The 18663-nt window shown below is 41.1% G+C and overlaps 1 protein-coding gene across 1 annotated transcript in view; it reads left to right on the top strand.

Moving 5' to 3' along the window:
- Nucleotides 1-18663, top strand: part of LOC127235597 (serine-rich coiled-coil domain-containing protein 1) — a 528053-nt gene that overhangs the window by 111015 nt on the left and 398375 nt on the right. The window contains exons 2-3 of the mRNA XM_051202943.1: nt 8896-10251; nt 11705-11886. Coding sequence (XP_051058900.1) covers nt 8937-10251; nt 11705-11886 — 1497 coding nt within the window. The 5' untranslated portion in view covers nt 8896-8936. The remainder of the gene's footprint in view (nt 1-8895; nt 10252-11704; nt 11887-18663) is intronic.

Here is an 18663-nt window from a genome sequence, read left to right as displayed (position 1 = left end):
CCATAAGAATACAAAATTGTAAGCCATAATATATAAACAAAAATCCAGTAAGATAAAAATGCCCAAAGAATTTTGATACAAAAATTCTACAAAAATACCATTGAGTTTATTTTTCTTGGCCATTTACAACCTCATTTTAATATTAGCAATACCTCCCTGACCCCCAATTTACTTATTTACCAGATAAGAATTATAGTCATATACAAACTTGTTAGGCAAAGTAAATAGCCTATTTTCATTAAATACAAATTATTACTGGTGAATTTCTTCCTTAGAAGCCTAGAAGAAATCTACAAAAGGGTGAGATGAAACTTACTATGATTATTTTTCTCCTAAAATGTAAAATTTAGCTCAGCATGGTAGTGCATGGCTTGCATGCCTTTAATCCCGTCATGGGGAGGCAGAGGGAGGCAGATCTCTGAGTTCAAGGTTAGCCTTATTTACAGATCAAGTTCCAGGATAGTTAGGACTACACAGAGAAACCATGTCTGCCAAATAACAAACAAACAAACAAAACATAAAACAAAAACAACAACAATAAAACAAACAAAAACCTGTAGAATGGGTTTCTGTCCAGCCTGGTCCCATTGCTCTTCAACTCCAAATAAACACACAGAGAGTTATATTATTTTTAAGCACATTCCCCATTGAAAATCACTTAGTAAAGTCTATACAATGGACCCCTCAGCTGTGAAGATGTGTTTGGCATGTGCAGAGCAGGTGCTTTGCTTGAAACAGGAACATGTCTGAATGTATTTGATTAGATTTGATTTATTCCATTATTGAGAATGCCTAGCTCTATAAATGTTGGCACAGACACTATTTGTATGTCATTGAATGAAGCACATAAGCAATGTGGGTTTCCAGTTATAGGCTGTTATGAGCACTTTCCCTCCAGCCTTGTCCCAGAGCCACATCAGTCCCAAATTAACACACAGAGATACTGTATTAACTATGAAACAGTTGCCCTGTTACTAGTGTTTCTTATTGGCCATCTCTGTCTTAAATATTAACCCATTTCTATCAATCTAAATATTTCCAAGTGGTCTTATATTACCGGAGAAAGGGTCTGTACCTATTACTCCTCTTGGTCCTACATTTGGACTCTTCTCTATTACATCTCCCAGAATCCTCCTTGTCTCCTAGTCCCACCTATCATGCTTTCCTGTTTGCCAACAGTGCTTTATTCATTAACCTGTAAGAGAAACATATTTACAGAATGACATCTCCCATCACTAGGCTTTCGAGCTCAATCTCAAGAAGGAATATGAGTTTAATATTCCAGCGATTGCTTTGCTCACTGCCTTTTCCTCTTCACAGGCAAAGTAGCCTCGGTAAATCCCTTTGTAGTGATTATTCTCTCAAGTTAAATATGTTGTTCAGAACAGATATAGCAGCATCCTACCACAAGTTGCTGATGTAGCTGTTACATAAACATAACTATCAATTTACCGAATTTATTAGCAACCTTAAATTTCTAAACAGGAAGAAGTAAAATGGATCTATTATATGGGTAATATGTAGTTCTTTTTAAAAAGAGAAGCAAATTCAGTTTAAAGACAAAGAATACTATGGTTCATAAAAATACTTGGCCATCAACATAAGAGAATGATTACAATAAAGGCTCTGTGCCTATCTCAAATCTGTGAATTGATGTAATATTAGCCATTCTTCTCATTTAAAGTTATTGCTCTTTGAGGCTGTATAAGTGCTCATTATAGGCATCATATCATGTCTTTCTGCGTAGGGCCAAAATAGATGGATTTGACAGTTGAATCAGTTGCTCATTGATTAGATAATCAGTTGCAATATAAGGGAAAGAAACTTGCCAGGAAGCTTCTAACTTTGCAGTTTAAAAGGAGAGAGATAACCCTCCTACTGCTTCGTCTCTCTGCTGCTTCCCCTGGTTTTCTAAGACACACCAGAGTGTTGATAGTAAGGGCTCCCAGAGCAGTTTTCCCGTCTCAGGGGCACGTGACAGGATGCCAACAACAACAGTGTTGTATTTATACTAGAATGAAGTGGTATGGGGACGTGTATGTGATGTGTACGCTTGTACGAACAGGTATGAACTTGGAAGGCTCTTTGCACATGTTTTCATAAATACAAGGCAACCATGAAGTTCCAGTTGATTCTCCGACTGTAGGAAGAAACACAATCTGAGAACAGTGTTTCCCATGTGCCCTGTGAAACAAGGCATTTGGTGAAACTGATTAGTTGACAAATTGAGGTACAGTTTGGAAGATTTGGGGTTTCTTTTAAAATGATTCGTACAGACCCAGCTCGTGGTGTCAATGAACAACTGAGTGGAATGAACACATTGGTTGGCCATGATCACAGTAACATAGAGAAGCAGTGTTCATGACCCTCCCAAGGCTGAGTGCATTGTGGGCCCTTCCTCCCCCGCACCACTCACTTGCAGTTTGATGGACCCAATGTTTGTGTTTTCACTTGACCAGACACTGAGAGTATCTGCCTATCATTGAGTGTCGTGTGATTACTGGCTGCATGCTGAAAATAGAGCCCTGTGATTATGAATGCAGTCACCATCTTTAATCCCTGCCAATGTATTTTATATTAAAATTGTTTTCCTCAGAATAAGTCCTATACATTTTAATGTAGTTTTATTTTATTTTATTGATTTTTTTTTTTTTTTTTTTTTTTTTTTTTTTTGGAGATTAGGTCTTACTTTGTAGCTAAACTTGGCCTTCATCTCATATCCATTTTCCTGACTTAGCCTCCAGGGGCAATCACCATGCCCAGAGTAAGTCCTATACATATTATACATGCTTGTATTAAAAAGTTTTTTTTAAAGTATTTTAGCTCTTCTAAAATTTTCTAGTTATGAGTTTACAAGTTAGACTTCCTTTAGCTACAAATAATTTGTTTTTACCAGACACCAGTTTTAGAAACATTTTAGATTTATATTGTAAATAATACTTTGAAATAGTCATTTACAGTTTAAGGACTTTGTGATACTTTTGATGATTAAATACCTATAAAATTAGATTTATTTGAACATTAGTTAAAAATTTGACATATAAGTCAAAAGACAGCCTACTGTGCCCTCTGTTGATCACTCTGTGAAACTGCAAGTGTTTTGTTCAGACTTGCTCTTTGTTAACAAAACATTAAGGCAAATACAGTCATTTTCCTCTTTAGTGAACAGCAGTCTGAGATGGTGATGAGGCTCTTAAACGTTGGGTATATATTGTTAGCTGGAATCTAGTTGGCCTATTATTCATTAAAGGGGAAGCTAAAAGTTACATTTCATTTTTGAATTGTTACAATTTATTAGTATTATTTTGTATGTGTGGGTGTGGATGATATGGATGTTTGCGGTGGGCACCGTGATGCACCTATGGAGGTCAAAGAGCATTGTGGGCTGAGGCTTGAACTAGGTGGTGAGACTGGAATAGCAGCAGCCTTTACCCACAGAAGCATATTCACTTGTCTCACAAGCGTCGAAGAGCTGCCTACTCCCCATCTTCCCAAGGCTCCCATTTGTGAGCAGGATGTGTCAATTAATCTGCTACTGTTTGGTGATATCAGCAAGGAAGAGGTCTCAAAACCTCAAAGCTGGCAGGAATCCTGGATTGAATACCATCGAGGGGTATTTTTGGAATAAGTACCATACAGGGAAAAAAAAAAAAAAAAAAAAAAAAAAAAAAAAAGGAAATCGTTTTACCATTACTAGGAAACAAAGTAGAATCATAACCATCAGAAAACTAAATCTTCACCTTCTCAGATTCACTTTGAGAAATAATTAAAATGTGAAACTTGACAGTCCAATATAGTTCAGGAATGATAATGGACTGTTTAAAAATTTCTAGTATGTTTTCTTTTTAAAAGTCGTTTTATGTTGGACTTTATTAATATTTGCAGAAGACTGCAAGCCTCTGGGGATTTCTTGTGTTTTTACCTCACTTCTCAGCCTTTACCTACTACACCTGTTCTCCTGCGTTCTGTAGAGACAACCACTGATATCAATGTTTGTGTCCCGGATCTGATTTTAATTACTTTTACATTCACGTGTGTGTACTCGTCAATGATATGATTATTAGGCTACATTGTTATGCTTTGTTACATAGGTCTAACTGCAAATCAAATTTATGAATGCATTTCCATTATTAAAATCTTATTATATATAGCACTGATGTCCCCTTTGATGACAACCTCTGAAGCAAGGTTTTACTTCAAGTATAGCCATGGCAGATGGTTGGAAGTATATCTTTCCAGATGGTCCCACATGTTCTTATGCATATATGAATGTTCAGAATATTTATTTTACATGCATTATTTCCTAATTTAGAATATAATTTAGGAACTTGATTATAAGACCCAATGTCTGGAAAACCAAGAGCTATGATCTTGTATAATGGTGGTATCAATCTCATACTTTCTAAATACATATCTAAATCTGTCCTGTCAATTAAGATAAGAGCCTCCTCTGTTTCGCAGCATCCTACCAGAACCATTGCTTTGAAGTATATTCTCCCTTTTTGTTGTAACTGTCTCATTATGTTAATTTTGCTCTGTTTGTTCACCTTGTTTTGTACAAGTCTAATTGGAGCAGTCTGATTTTGCTTATATAGCTATCCCTGTGCTGAAATCATTTTCAAAAGCAGCTATTTCTTATGCATACAATAATTTTTTATTACTTCAGAATCACATAATGTATTCACAATGGCTAATTATATACAATCTTAATAATTTATTAATTAAGTACTTAATTTCAATGATATGATTACTAGGTGGGTAATGTCACTCTTTTTCCGTGAGTAATGACACATTTGATCCACATCAGTCATCCCTGAAATGCATCCCTTGGTGTCTTCACTGATCCTACTGACAAAGGTGGCTGTTTTCTGTGTTGTAGTAATGATTTATATATTAAAATACCTTCATTATCACAGAAGATCAAGTGAAACATTTTATTTTTGTTTTGACCAATTTGAACATTCCTTTTTATTATTTGATTTTTAAAATTTTATTATAAATCATCTTATTTTACACATCAATCCCAGTTCCCTCGCCCTCCCATTTTCTCAATCCATCCACTCGCCAGAGAGGGTGAGTGAGGCCTTCCATGGGGCATCATCAAAAATCTGTCAAGTTATTTGGGATGGTGCCTATGCCCTCCCCTGTGTGTTCAGGCTGAAAGCCCATAGGGAAAGGGCTCCCGAAGTCCATGTCTGCTCTAGGGATATATCCTGGTTCTACTGCCAGGGGCCCTATAGATGACCCTGTCCTCCTTGCTGACACCCACATTCATGGGGTCTGGTTTGGTCCTATGTCAGACTGGGGTCCTTGAATTTCAGCTTGCCCAGGTCAGCTGTTTCTGTGTGTTTTCCCAGAATGGTCTTGACCCCTTTGTTCGTCACTCTTCCTTCTCTGAAACTGGGTTCCTGGAGTTTGGCTCAGTGCTTAGCTGTGGATTTCTGCTTCTGTTTCATCAGTTACTGGATGAAGGCTCTAAGATGGCATTTAAAGTAGCCATCATTCTCATTACAGGGGAAGAGCATTTAAGGTAGCCTCTCCACTAGTGCTTAGATTCCTAGTTGGGGTCATCCTTGTGGATCTGTGTACAATTCCCTAGCGCCAGATTTCTCTTTAAACCTATAATGGCTCCCTCTATTGATGTGTCTCTTCTTGCTCTCCTCTATTCATCTCCCCACTCAATCTTCCTGATCCCTCATGCTCTCCTCCCCCTCCTCTTTCTCCTACCTCCCTTTACCTCCCACAATGTCCCCAAAAGGGGCTCTTATCCTTTTCTCCTTCACTGGGAGATCGTGTATGTCTCTCTTACAGTCTTCCTCGTTTCCAAGCTTCTCTGGAGATGTGGATTGTAGTCTGGTAAACCTTTGCTCTATGTTTAATATCCATATATGAGTGAGTACATACCATGTTTGTCTTTCTGTGACTGGGTTACCTCACTTAGGATGGTTTCTTCTATTTCCATCTATTTGCCTATGGATTTCAAGATTCCATCATTTTTTCCCGCTGAGTAGTATTCCATTGTGTAAATGTACCACATTTAAGTGAAACATATTTTAATGTGCACTCACAGAAAAGTGACATGAATGCCACTTTTAAAGTCCTAGAATGTTGCTGTCTAAACAGCAGGTCTTGTCTAGAGCAGATGTCTTTTCATGAAAACCCTAAACTGAACTCAGATGGTCCTGTTGAGTGTTGACTTAGCATTAATTAGATAAGGTTGCTTAGAACTTTCCTCAAAGTTGTGCTTTGATATAATTACACATGATCTATTCCTGCATGACTCAAAGTTGAGAACTGTTACTTGTAGAGAATTTGTGTCTGTGGCTTTCCTCTCCCATGTTTTCCCAGGTAGAGTAGAGTTCCTCTTGAGTTCGGTCCTCTTGTCTCTCTGTGGTTACTTTCTGGAAAGGTGTTTCAGAAAGAGTAGGTCCGGGTCCAGATATAACTTTCTCTGCTTTCCTCACAAAAACCTCAAACAATGATTTGAATAATGAATTGAATGAAAAATATGAAATGAAAACTGCATATTTGTCTTACTTTCTGACTCTCTGCTTATGCCTTCAACACTTTCATAACCATTCTCTTCTCTTCAGTAAGGAAAGTCTGCTTGATCTTGTCATGGACACACTTGGCACACATTGGCCCTGCTTCTTGTCCTTGACAATACTGTAAGGATGTTCAGTCTTGTGGCATGAATCCCTCAAAGACTGCCTGGGCACACAGCACATAAGAATTTAGGTGCTTTCCCAATTTTCTTGATAAAGGCAAACAATCCTGTTGCTAGGGGTTCTAAACAGCCTAGTTTTTATTAGAAGCTGTATTGCAGGAAAGCCTTTGATGATATGTCAAATTCTAGACCATTCTGACTGCTTCTAAGCACTGTTCTTGGAAGAGCAAACCTTAGTTTTTAAATCTAAAATAAAAGTGCAACTTAGGGGAAGTTGGTAATAAACGTGAAAGTATTGATTCACTCTGTACATTAAGTTCATTTATAAGCACAGAGTTTGATGAGTGACTGTTTTCATATCGACTTCTGTATTGCAGACCCCACGTATCACTTGCTTTCACCTCATGTATTGCATGCCCCAAGTATCATTTGCTTGAATATAGCCCAGCATCACAGCACTGGTAGTTGAGTATGTTCCCTGTGGCAGGAAGTCTATGAATTTCTCTGTGGCATCACCTCGTCACTAGGGGCGTTCTTATGAAGTAATTCATTGTTAAAGATTCATTTATTTTTATTAGTTTGTATGAATTTGTATAGATTTCTCTCTGTGTGTACCGCATGTGTGAAAGTACTGAAGGGCAGATGAATGTGTCCCTTACAACAGGAGCCTCAGGTAACTGTGTACTGATGTGGGTACTAAACCTGGCTTCTCTCCAAGATCAGTAAACTGGCTTAACTACCCAGCCACCTCTCCAGCCTCTGTGATATGATCATTCCCATTGTTCTAGTTCATGCTACTGATAGTTCCATAGCTTGCCTTGGTTGCCTTGGAGGGCACAGATTCTTTTTTTTTTTTTTTTTTGTCAATTGCATCTGTGAAAAGGCATTTTTTAATCTATGTAATAAGTTTGTTTGTTTGTTTATCTAAAGTAAATAATTTTTTATGGTAGTTGAAGCCACTGGACAATAAATAGACAGACTTCAGTCTATACATTTTCTAGCAGGAATCTGTGCCAAGGGTCAAGCTAAACATAAACTAGGCATCTGGTTTAGAAACAGCTTTCAGATAAGGTCAGTCTTTGGGGTCAGGGACATCCTCAAGATAAAGGCAAGTAGAGAGCAGGACGTTTCACTGGGGAGTTTCCAAGTGGCCGAGCTTTTGGGAAAAGCTGCCAGGTCATGAGAAACTTCACCCTCAGCCAGCCATCAGTGCCTTCCAGTAGCGATGAGACCGAGTTTTAGTCAATTTGTCCAACATTGTGCCATTATCAAGCATATGTCTCAGATAAACATGGTTTTTAAGACACAGGAGGTTTTTATAATTTGAAAGACTTCTGATGAGCTGCTGAAAGGTGTACAGTTTGATGTGTTTAGTTATCTTTGAAATATTGATGTGCTCAAAGCAGAACTACCCGCTTGGAAATCCATTCTATGTTATGTACTCCATAATTAACGGAGGAGCTAAGCAAGCCGACAGACACAGTTTTGGCTGTTCAAAGGTTGAAGGCAGAAATAGAAAAGAGTGTCAAGAAATAAAAGGTTGGAGATTTAGACAGCTGCTGGGCTCTACAGAGCTTTTCTAGGACTATGGGAAATCTGAGCTGCAGATACTTTATCTTTTTTTGCCATTTATTACTTTCAGCCAGAAACAAGACTTCATGTACAATAGAGTGAAGTTTAAAGAATCGCTTTTTTTTTTTTTAAATAGATTTTATATCTACTCATGGACAGAGTTCAGTCAACCACCATGAATAGCCTGTGTGCTCCACACTTGTCTGAGGAAGGTTTCACTGTTTGCATTAAGTACTTAAGGGAAGGTTACTTACTGTAAATGATTTTCTGAAAAATGACCACCCATAAATCTTTTGGATAATTCTTAAGAGACCTAGAACTGAGTTACTCTTTTTCAGTTGAGTGCTGATTCAAACAAGATATGCTAGAGAAAAGGCCAAGAAATACATTGATAAATGCACGTCAACAATGATAATTTTTTGGTAGCAATTGTAAGTTACTTATTTAGCAAAACTGAACAGTTCCACTCTCCTTAGCTATGTGTTTCTGACCAGATTGGCTGAATCAGCCATGAGTTACCCCCCCCCCCCATGTAGGAGTCCTCAAATCCAATCAGAAAGTGGCTATTTACCTCTATAAAATGTATGTTCCTATGTTTACTGGTCAAGACTGAATTCCATTGACTTGCTTTCTTTGTTTTATTTTTTTTTCCCCAGACTGCTAAATTGGCTATCACAGTAAAAGCCTCAGGGTCCCAATGGGGGACTCAGGATCAAGACGATGTACCCTGGTGTCCCGGTTGCCAATATTCAGGAAAAGTATTAGCAGAAGACATGACTCTCTCCCTTCTTCACCATCTTCGAGTAACACAGCTGGTGTCCACAGCTCCTCCCCTTCCAGCACTAACTCCAGCTCAGGGAGCGTGGGGAAACGCAGGAGCATATTCCGGGCTCCCTCCATCAGTTTCCACCACAAGAAGGGGAGTGAACCTAAGCCAGAACCCACCGACCAGAACCTTAGTATTTCCAATGGTGCTCAACCCAGTCACAGCAATACACAGAAGTTAAGTTTGGAGGAACAAGTCAAAACCAGGGGAAGACATTCTGTGGTTTTTAGTAGTTCGCGAAGTAAGAAGATCACAAGATCTCTGACGGAAGATTTTGAAAGGGAAAAGGAACCTTCCACCAATAAGAACGTCTTTATAAACTGTCTCAGTTCTGGCAGAAGTGAAGGGGACGATTCCGGATTCACAGAAGAACAGACTCGCCGTTCTCTTAAACAGTCAACAAAGAAGCTTCTTCCCAAATCCTTTTCATCTCATTCCAAATTTTCTAAGTCGGTTCCACAGAGCCAATCCAAGTCATTGGTACCACAACCTGAGTTCTCGCTTGCGATCACACAGTACCAGGAGCGGGAACCGGCCTTAGGGAGACCTTCCCCATCTTGCTCTGCAGATGTAACCGAGCACGCAGGAAGTTCCTTACAGTCACCTCTGCTTTCCACAGACCTGACCACAGCCCAGACCCCTTCAGAATTCTTGGCCTTTACTGAAGACTCTTTATCCGAGGCAGATGCCTTTCCTAAAAGTGGAAGCATGGCATCGCACTGCGACAACTGTGGTCACAATGATGCTACCTCTCAGCCCACCCCTGGTCTCACTGCTGGTACAAAGACAGCAATGGAATTTGTGGGGACTGTGCCCTGTACGATGATGTCTCCTGGGAGGTACAGGCTAGATGGCCGGTATGGCAGCGAACTGCATTCTTTCCCAGAGACCTCTGCTGCAAACCAGGGGAAAGTGTTCATGCAAAGCACTGGACCCCTTGTTAGGAATGTGAGTGACCCAGAGACCCACCTACCTGCTGGTCATCAAAGAGAAGAGAAGCCAGCTGCCGAACCGATGCCAAGGACCAGCTCGCCCAGGACACTGGGCTCCTATGATCAGCACAAGGTGCTGGCTGAACGCATTAAAGGGGTCCATCCTGTTTCTGATTCAAGGGTAATCCCTTCGTCTGGGGATCATCATGTTTTTAACAAAACATCCTATGGATATGAAGCAAGTGCTGCCAAAGGTATGCAGATTTCCCTCGTGCAAGAATGACGTAAATTAATTTTTATTATTATTTGATCAATTGCTTTTACCTCCATATCTTGAGTGGAGGCACATTTCCTTTGCATTTATAATTACTGTTAAAAGTTTGCTTTGATTGATTTCAAATGAGCCTCAGTTATGATGGAGATAGAAGTCTGTGGTACTCATTTTTCTTAGCTGTATCATTTGTGTGGCTCTGACCTTAGTAGAAGATGGAAGGGAGGCAACTCTACATGGAATATGACTGTCATAGATAGCATTCTTTCTTGGTACTTAATGAAATGGAGGTATTTCAGTCATATTTTTTTCATAAAGGAAATCGTGCAATTTCAATTCTGTTTCCTGTGTTAACAAAGCTCTGTTAACTAGGATCTGTGTTTTGACATAAGGTAATTTTAATCTGTCAATATGAAAATAGAATCCTTGGAGTTAGAAGGCCTGCCAAGTTCAAAACCTGCTTCCACATTAACTAGCTATGTAGCTTTAAATTTTAAATGCCTTACCTCGATTGTCCCACGAGTGTGTGTGTGTGTGTGTGTGTGTGTGTGTGTGTGTGTGTGTGGATTATTTTACTTTGGTTTCCAAAAACTAATCAAAGGAACTACTGAATGTGCCCCCACTCACTTGCCTATTTTTACTTCTATATCATTTTCTTTCTGTCATTAACAAGGCTGCTAGCAGTAACTTTCCAGAGATAATGTGCGCTCTTTGTGAGTGTTAATTAAAAACGGCCTCACTTGTTCTTATAATTGTTAACCCTTTCTTAAGCAAGTGGACTGTGGGCAGGGAAGATGCACACCCAGGGTCACAGAAGGAGATGACTGATGGGTGTGATCATCTGGTTGGCTTCCTTGAGTTTCAGATTTTGCAGACAGGGAAACATGGCACTGTGTAGCATAGCCCGGGGGACATTAACTTGATGTAAAGTTCAGAGGCTTCTGCTATATCATATGAATGATATAAAGTACCAAATAGAGTTAAAAATAAATTAAATGACGCATTACCACATCAAAAATCATTAAGACGATTGGACTAGTTCATTTAGAACACAATAGTTTTTATAGTCTAAATATATGAGTTTGTAGTAAGCATATCTGATATGGGACTACACTACATGTTTTTGTTCCAAAAGTTTAGAGACAAACTGTCAGCCTGTCTATAACTCCCCATGAAACCCACTCTGGCCTCGAACTAGCAGCAATCCTCAGATGCCTGAGTGATGGAATGACAGGTGTGCTACAAAGACAGATTTGCTTATGGGACTGCTATGAGTCTTCAAAGGTTTGAAGCAAACTGTGGCTGTAAGCCTAGAAATTTTCCTGAGGTGGAGAACCTTTGAATCATTCTAAGGTTTCTCTTAATGAAAATGGTACATTAATTGAAAACTCCATGTAAGTATTGATACTCACTTTTCTCTATTTATCTTGGAAAAGTTCTTGCCAGTAGCCTCAGTCCGTATCATGAAGGAAGATACATAGAGCGGCGGCTGAGGTCCTCATCTGAAGGGACAGCGGGGAGCGGCAGAATGGTCTTAAAGCCGAAGGATGGGCACGCAGAAGCCAGCAGCTTAAGAAAGCACAGAGCTGGATCCTCATCCTCCAAAATGAACAGTCTGGTGAGTCAGTACATCCACCTGCAGATAACGAATAATGCTCTGTGCACAGGGCTGCTCGCTCCTCTTGCAGAGTGCACACAGAGTGAATGGAAAACTGGGTTCTATAATCCATGTCGCCAATCAGAGAGGCTAAATTTTCACTCGAGAGTCTCTTGGGGTAGGGCAGATAACAGTGTGCCAGGCAGCAACCCTCCCCCTTTTTGGGGGAAATTGCTTCATTTCCGTTTTAAAGCAAGATCCCAGGATAGAAATTCTGACCACGGGGGACAGCTTAGAAGTCATGTATGGCATGCAACTCCACTCTGTGACCTCTGCACTTGGTACACTTATGCTGTTGTCACCTCTCAGCCATCAGTGACTTTACTCTTGTTCTTTGTTGCAGGCTGAACAAGGTTCAGGCAGGGGCTGTGGGGGAAACACTGTAAAATTCCCACTGGAAACTTGAACATATCGTTAGCGCAAGCACTGAGCTTGCTTATAGGCTGAGGGCGTGTGTGGGATGTGTGGATGTGGCATTTTTGATGAGCTTAGATCCTAGGTAACACAGGGCTGTAGGGAAATCTTTGTGTGTGGTGATGGATGTTGTAGTTTCCGTTCAGTGAGGAACATATCTTTAATCCTGGAGAAATCAGAAACCACAGAACAACATGGTGGCAGGACTCCTGGTACCATTGGACTCAAACTCACCATGTATATTTGCATTTGATCATACACATGCAGGATGTTAAGTGCGTGCACACGGGAAGGCGACACTTCTCGAATTTTCTCTCTTGTGTATTAAAAACACAGCATCCCTTTTGCAGTAGAACTTTAAACAAGCAAACGTGCTTACGATGCTTTTAAAAGAATTCAGTGTTTGAGATTGAGGCTAATTGTTATGAAACATTTTCACCCCAGAAAACCATATTATTTCTTAAAGGAGCAGTACTTATGCAAATAATTTTTCAATCCAGTCAACTAAGAGCTGGCCTTTAAAATATTTTACACCTAAAATTTTATTCTGCCCATGTTTACTCAAAGCAAATTTCTCCATAATGTCTGCAGACCACTGTCTCTGGTCCATATATTAGATCTAGAAGTTTAAAATATAAGTGCTGGGGCCTTATTTATATCCTAGAGCTATGCCACCACCAATGTCATTTTGATCTGAGGGGTCATTGCTTCCACCCATAACCAGAATGTCATCTGGACCCAAACTGCTGCTGAGGGCCATGTCTGGGTCCATGGTCCCACTGCAGCTGGGGTCTGTGCTGATGTCTGTGGTATGTGTCCCTTCAGTGGGCCATGGGAACCATGCATGAGAAATCAGAGGGCCATGCTGAGCCAGCCACACCCTTTCCAGTCCCCAGGAAAGCTGGTTCACTTCTCACTAGACCCTGAAGCAAGAGAGCTGGAGAGCTCACCCCAGGTGCAGGAGAACTTACCAGATAGCTTGGGCAAAGAGGAGCTGGCTTCCCCTGCCTCTCCTCGCCTGAGGCTGCGGGTCCCCAGTGGCCTGCTTTGACCAGCTAAGCTACCTCCTACATCCCAGGACCCCAGCCAGCCTACCCCAGTGTCTACCCCATCTAGCACCTGCTGGAGCTTGTGAAGGGACTGGTCCTGTGAAATGATATCCGCATGACTCAGGTGGCTGCCGGATATCCCAGAGGATTCTCAATGAGCATCCAGTGTCTATGGTTGTACCAGATACTTGAGGCTCTGAATCAGACCAGTGACTCTCGGCAATAATCATTTGCTAGTAAGGCTGATTGGACAAAAGGGTATATATATACTGTGTGACACACAGCTCCCAGTGCCACCCAGATGAATGAACAGGCCATGGTGAGGTGGGAAAGAAGGAGAATCGGAGAGGCGTTTTTGTTTTGTTTTTGTTTGTATTTAATCTTTTGTGCAGTACTACAGAGGTGAGAGGAGCATATGAAGGAACTGAGAGGTGAATGGAAATAGGGTGCATGGTGTGAAATTCCCAGAGAATCAATAAAGAGATTTCGTGAAAGAAAGAGATGTTCTTTTGCGATGTCTTCAATCCGGGTCGCCGCAGTATTAGAAATAAGCCACTAGATGGCAGGATAACACCATTTTCTGTTGGAAGCTTTAAGTTGGGAGCATGACTCTATATATACTATGACTTGGCTGGATTTGCGGATAGTATTTGTTGACATAAATACCAGGACATTTGAAGTTTTAGAGGTGACTTACCAGAAATTAATTTATTATTTCACTGTATCTTTCAATCAATTGTATTATTTGTCGATTAATTTAAAATATGCTCGATACTTCTTTAATATACAACGAAAGGGACAAATGCTGCAATACTTTAGGCTATTCTAGTATTGACTAATATGGTGTGTGGTGGAGAAATGCCTTTCTAATAATGCTAATGGGCTCAAGGCACAGTTTTTGAGTAGGCTGCTCTGCAATCGTGAGGGTGGGATCCGGTGCACACATGCGCATTTTGGCATTTAAACACGAATACTCAACTCGCTACACTGCACCTTTAGGTGAGGCCTGTGGTTGATGTTGCAAGCTCAATCAGCAAGGCCACAGAATTGTAACTTATTCTGCCAGAATCATTCATGTGAGATTGTGGGCTTTCGGGAGACTTCCAGGGTCACACTCACACTCCAGTGAAGGCGGGTGATAATGAGTTCACCAGACGCAAGATAAATGATAAATGGGTGTTTTGTTGGGGGAACAATTTACACAGATAATAGTAAAGAACCACTGCAGTTTCTCTGTACTTCCAATCTGAGACCCAAGAGAGCTCCCTGCCACACACTGCCCTCTTCCTGGTTTGTCCTCACCTGAAGCCACGCCCCAAGGGGTGTGGCCACTAACACAAATACACTGGCAAGAAAGCAGATGCTATATACTCCAGGATCACACCACCAGGACAGGCAAGAAGCACAGGGGAGGGTCAGCCTTCTCTGGTTCTTCCTTCATAAGCTGGTAGGTATGCATTCTCAGTCATGTGCTGCTGGGCGAACCGGGCTCACATGCACGTTTCTGTGGAACTCGTTTTAGATGCCTTTGGTTTTGATTAGCTTTGGGAAATGAGCCGTTTTCTTTTAGAAGCTGCCTCCATTAGTTCTAGTTCTTGTAGATGACAACTCACGCCATGTTATATGGTGGGAAGGTCAGTTTGAGTAAGAGATCTGCAGAGCCTGAGCTGCCCTGGCTCCATCATGCTCTTCACCGAAGGGTGTGCCCGCCCAGCTCATTCCCTCAGTGATTCTTCTGCAGGCATACGACCACAGTATTAACCAGGACGTATTACAAACTCAGTAAGAGCTATATGTATTTCTGTTTTTCTCTGTCATTAACCTTGTCTCTGATTCTATTGCTTCAGTCCAGTTTTTGTTGTTAATAACAGAACACCGGAGACTACATGAATCACAAAGGAGAGAGATAAATTTTGAACATGGCTCTGGTCCATGGCCTTCTTGCTGTCAGAGTCCCAAGGGCATCGTCATATGGGAAGAGACAGCTTTGTGTGAAAGAACTTTCCAAACTACATCTAAGACAGACTCAATGCCAAGAAAATCTTCTGTCTGTTAATCCATTTGTGACAGCACAACCCTTATCATCTCACATTGCCACTCATTGCCACCTGTCATTACATACAGTGGCCATTTCACTTCAGTGTGAGCCCTCTGGGAAAACAAACCAGACGTACACAATGGTCTGGAGTGCTGCAGGACAGCTTCAGAAGTGTTCTATCCTTTCCATGGAGACAATTAAAAGACCAAGGCTGCTTGCTTTTTGCTCTTGATGCTATCTGTGCCTTTATGTTTAAAAGTGATATTGTTCTTTTTCAATTCATTTTATTTATGGGCAGGAGTGTTTTTTTTTTTTTTGCCTGCATGTATCTATGTGTACCACATGTGTGCATGGTGCCAATAGAAGCCAAAAGAGGGTGTCAGATTCCCTGATGTTATAGATGGTTGTGAGCTGCCACGTGGATGCTGGGAACCAACCCAGGTCCTCTGCAAGAACAGCTAGTGTGCTTAACCTCTGCGCCTTCTCTGTATTCCTATGATTTTATTTTGAATTGATCAAATTTGTTTCTTCCTTTCTCCAAGATCAAAACTGCTACATGTCTTGTGTAGTTGCCCCTTGGGCTGACACAGCTTCATGGCATGTGAGATTGAGGGTCAAGTGACTCTGAACCCATTACAGATTTCTTTAAACCATTACATTTTCTTTAAACAATTAAAAAGTTGTTTTTCTTACCACTTTTTTATTGCTTGAAATTTTAATACAACACATTAACTTAATATGAAAGGTGAATTCTGACTGAGTCTGTCATTATATTAATACTGAACAACAGCATTCTTAAATTTAGAAAAAAAGCAAAATATTATATATATATATATCTGTGTATAGATATAAATATATGTATATATCTATATATTTGTACTTAATTTTAAGATTGCAGCTATTATTTATGAATACCTTATGAACCACCATACTTGCCATGTCAGGTCAGGAGCTGTGATTGACAGATGAATCATGCATGAACAGTTTCAATCTGCCAGTGTAATGGTGTGTTTGGATTGCTGTCACTTTGCTATTTTTATGTTAATCCAGGGACTCTTTCACTCTGGTATCAGACTGCTTTGGCCTCTTCTGTTATAGCTTCTGACGTCAATCCTGGAACAACAGAAGTGCCCAGTTTTTAGCCTTTAAGAAAAGATTGGGGGGGCTTTTTATTCTATGTAGTCTCAACTAACTGCATAAGTATACTTTTTGTTTTTTTACCTTTTTAAAACTTTATTTTACATTCCCACCACACTTATCTTTCCCACACCTCTTTCTACCCCTGTTTTCCTCCCCCACCCCACCCCCAGTCCACTCCTTCTCATGGGTAAGAGCCTCCATGAGGAGTGAACATAGTCTGGCACAATAGTTCGGGGCAGGACCAGACCCTTCTCCCATGCAGTAAGGCTGAGCATGGCACCCCGCCATAGGGAGTGGGCTCCAGCAAGCTAGCTCATGTACCAAGTATGTATCCTGGTCCTACTGCCAGGGCCCCTCAGCTAGTCCAAGCTAAAATTATACTTTCTGTAGGTAGCTAGTTCAGTTGTTCTTGCTCTCTGTCTGAATTTCCTCTCTGTCTCTGCCTTTCTCGTGTGTGTGTGTGTGTGTGTGTGTGTGTGTGTGTGTGTGTGTGTGTGTGTTCTCTCTCTGTTTGCATCTGCCTTCCTGTCTGTCTGTTTCTTTCTTTCTTGTGTGCTTGCTTTCTTTTACTGTTGTTGCTGTGGTTGAGACAAGGTATCACTATGTAACCCTTGCTAGCCTGCACCTCTTAATGCTGACCAAACTGGCTTCAGACTCAAGAGTTCCACCTGCCTCTGCCTCCCCAGTACTGGAATTAAAGGTGAGAACAACTGCTTTCGCCACTTTTCTTAGTACTGCTCAGTATTAGCTTACATTTTAGTGAGGAACAGAAGAAACTGTGAGGCTAAGAGAGGCCGTCAATAGGCTCTGTTTAGGTATTAAGAGGCACAAACCCCCACACTCCCACACTTAGGCTATGAAATTAAGCTTGGGCTGCAACATGTGTGCAATTACCTCCTTCACACAGCAGAGGTCTTCTCAGCGGGCCACAGCTTCATCTGGGACTGCAGATAGTATAAGTGGACATGTTATTGGGAGCCGTAATACAGATTCCATCTTTTCACTAGTAGTCCTAGTATTTTCTAAGTAAACATTTTTACAAGTTGCTCTGGATAATTTGATATATTCTCACAATAATGACGGGCTCAAGTCAGGTGTAGAGCCATGATCTTTCTATCCCACCACTGGGGAGGCAGAGGCGAGGGGGATTCCGAGGGTGAAGGTGGCCTCATCACCATAAGTAGTTTCTTAGAGAGGCAACATAGCTTGCTAGTTTGTCCGTGAGGAGTTTTGTCATAACATGCTTGCAGGGAACCCTTGCCAGGGCACCGGCCTTTCTACACTGCAGGCAGACTGCATCCTTTATCCCTGTAACAGGTCAGGTGGGTGTTGAGCATCTTAGCTTGGATAGCAAGCATGAGCTTTGCATGGTTTACACAACATGCTCTGTTCATACTAACTCTTTTTTTTCATCACATTGAACTTGGCCATCACCCTTTGTTTTCCTGGACCTTAGGAACATATCCATCACCTCTGCTTTCCAAAGAAATCTTTCCACCAGTCATAACCTGCATCAGGACGGGGGACCTTCCTCCATTAGTTTTTTTCTGTTTCCCTTTTAGTTCCTTTATCTCCCATCACTGGTTACTACATCGCCATCCTCGAAGAAAACAAACATTTCTGTATCTCCTGCTGCCAGTCTGCATCCCATCTGTTTTGCTACTGGGCAGGTCTTCACTGCCCTGGAGTTTCTCAGCTGCAGTGGCCTTCTTTCTATTTGTCAACCTTGACATGATCTTTTCTCGTGGGTTATTCCTCTTAGAGGACGTGGCTTATGCACTGTGGGACTTTTCTTTGCCTGAGGTAGCCACAGATAGTTTTCATCCTCCTGCCTCAGCCTTCAGGATGCTGAAATTACGGGGAGCACAACCACACCAGACTATAGCATGTTTAATAACATCTTAGACCATCACCCATGAATACCAGTAACCTCCAAGAAGACAGCTAGAATATTTCCAGACATTGCCCAAATGATACCAGTTGAGAACTGGAATTGTGGACTGTGGCAGCTTTGTACAGCGTTCACCTTTTCCTAAACTCTGATAAGCTAACGCCATCAGCGAGGCCATGTGTGTCCTCTCTGACCTTGTGTACTCC

The sequence above is a fragment of the Phodopus roborovskii genome, unplaced genomic scaffold, assembly GCF_943737965.1.
Source record: "Phodopus roborovskii unplaced genomic scaffold, PHOROB, whole genome shotgun sequence".
NCBI lineage: Eukaryota > Metazoa > Chordata > Mammalia > Rodentia > Cricetidae > Phodopus > Phodopus roborovskii.
The sequence above is the reverse complement of the archived record's forward strand: the minus strand, read 5'-3'. Positions and strand labels throughout refer to the sequence as shown.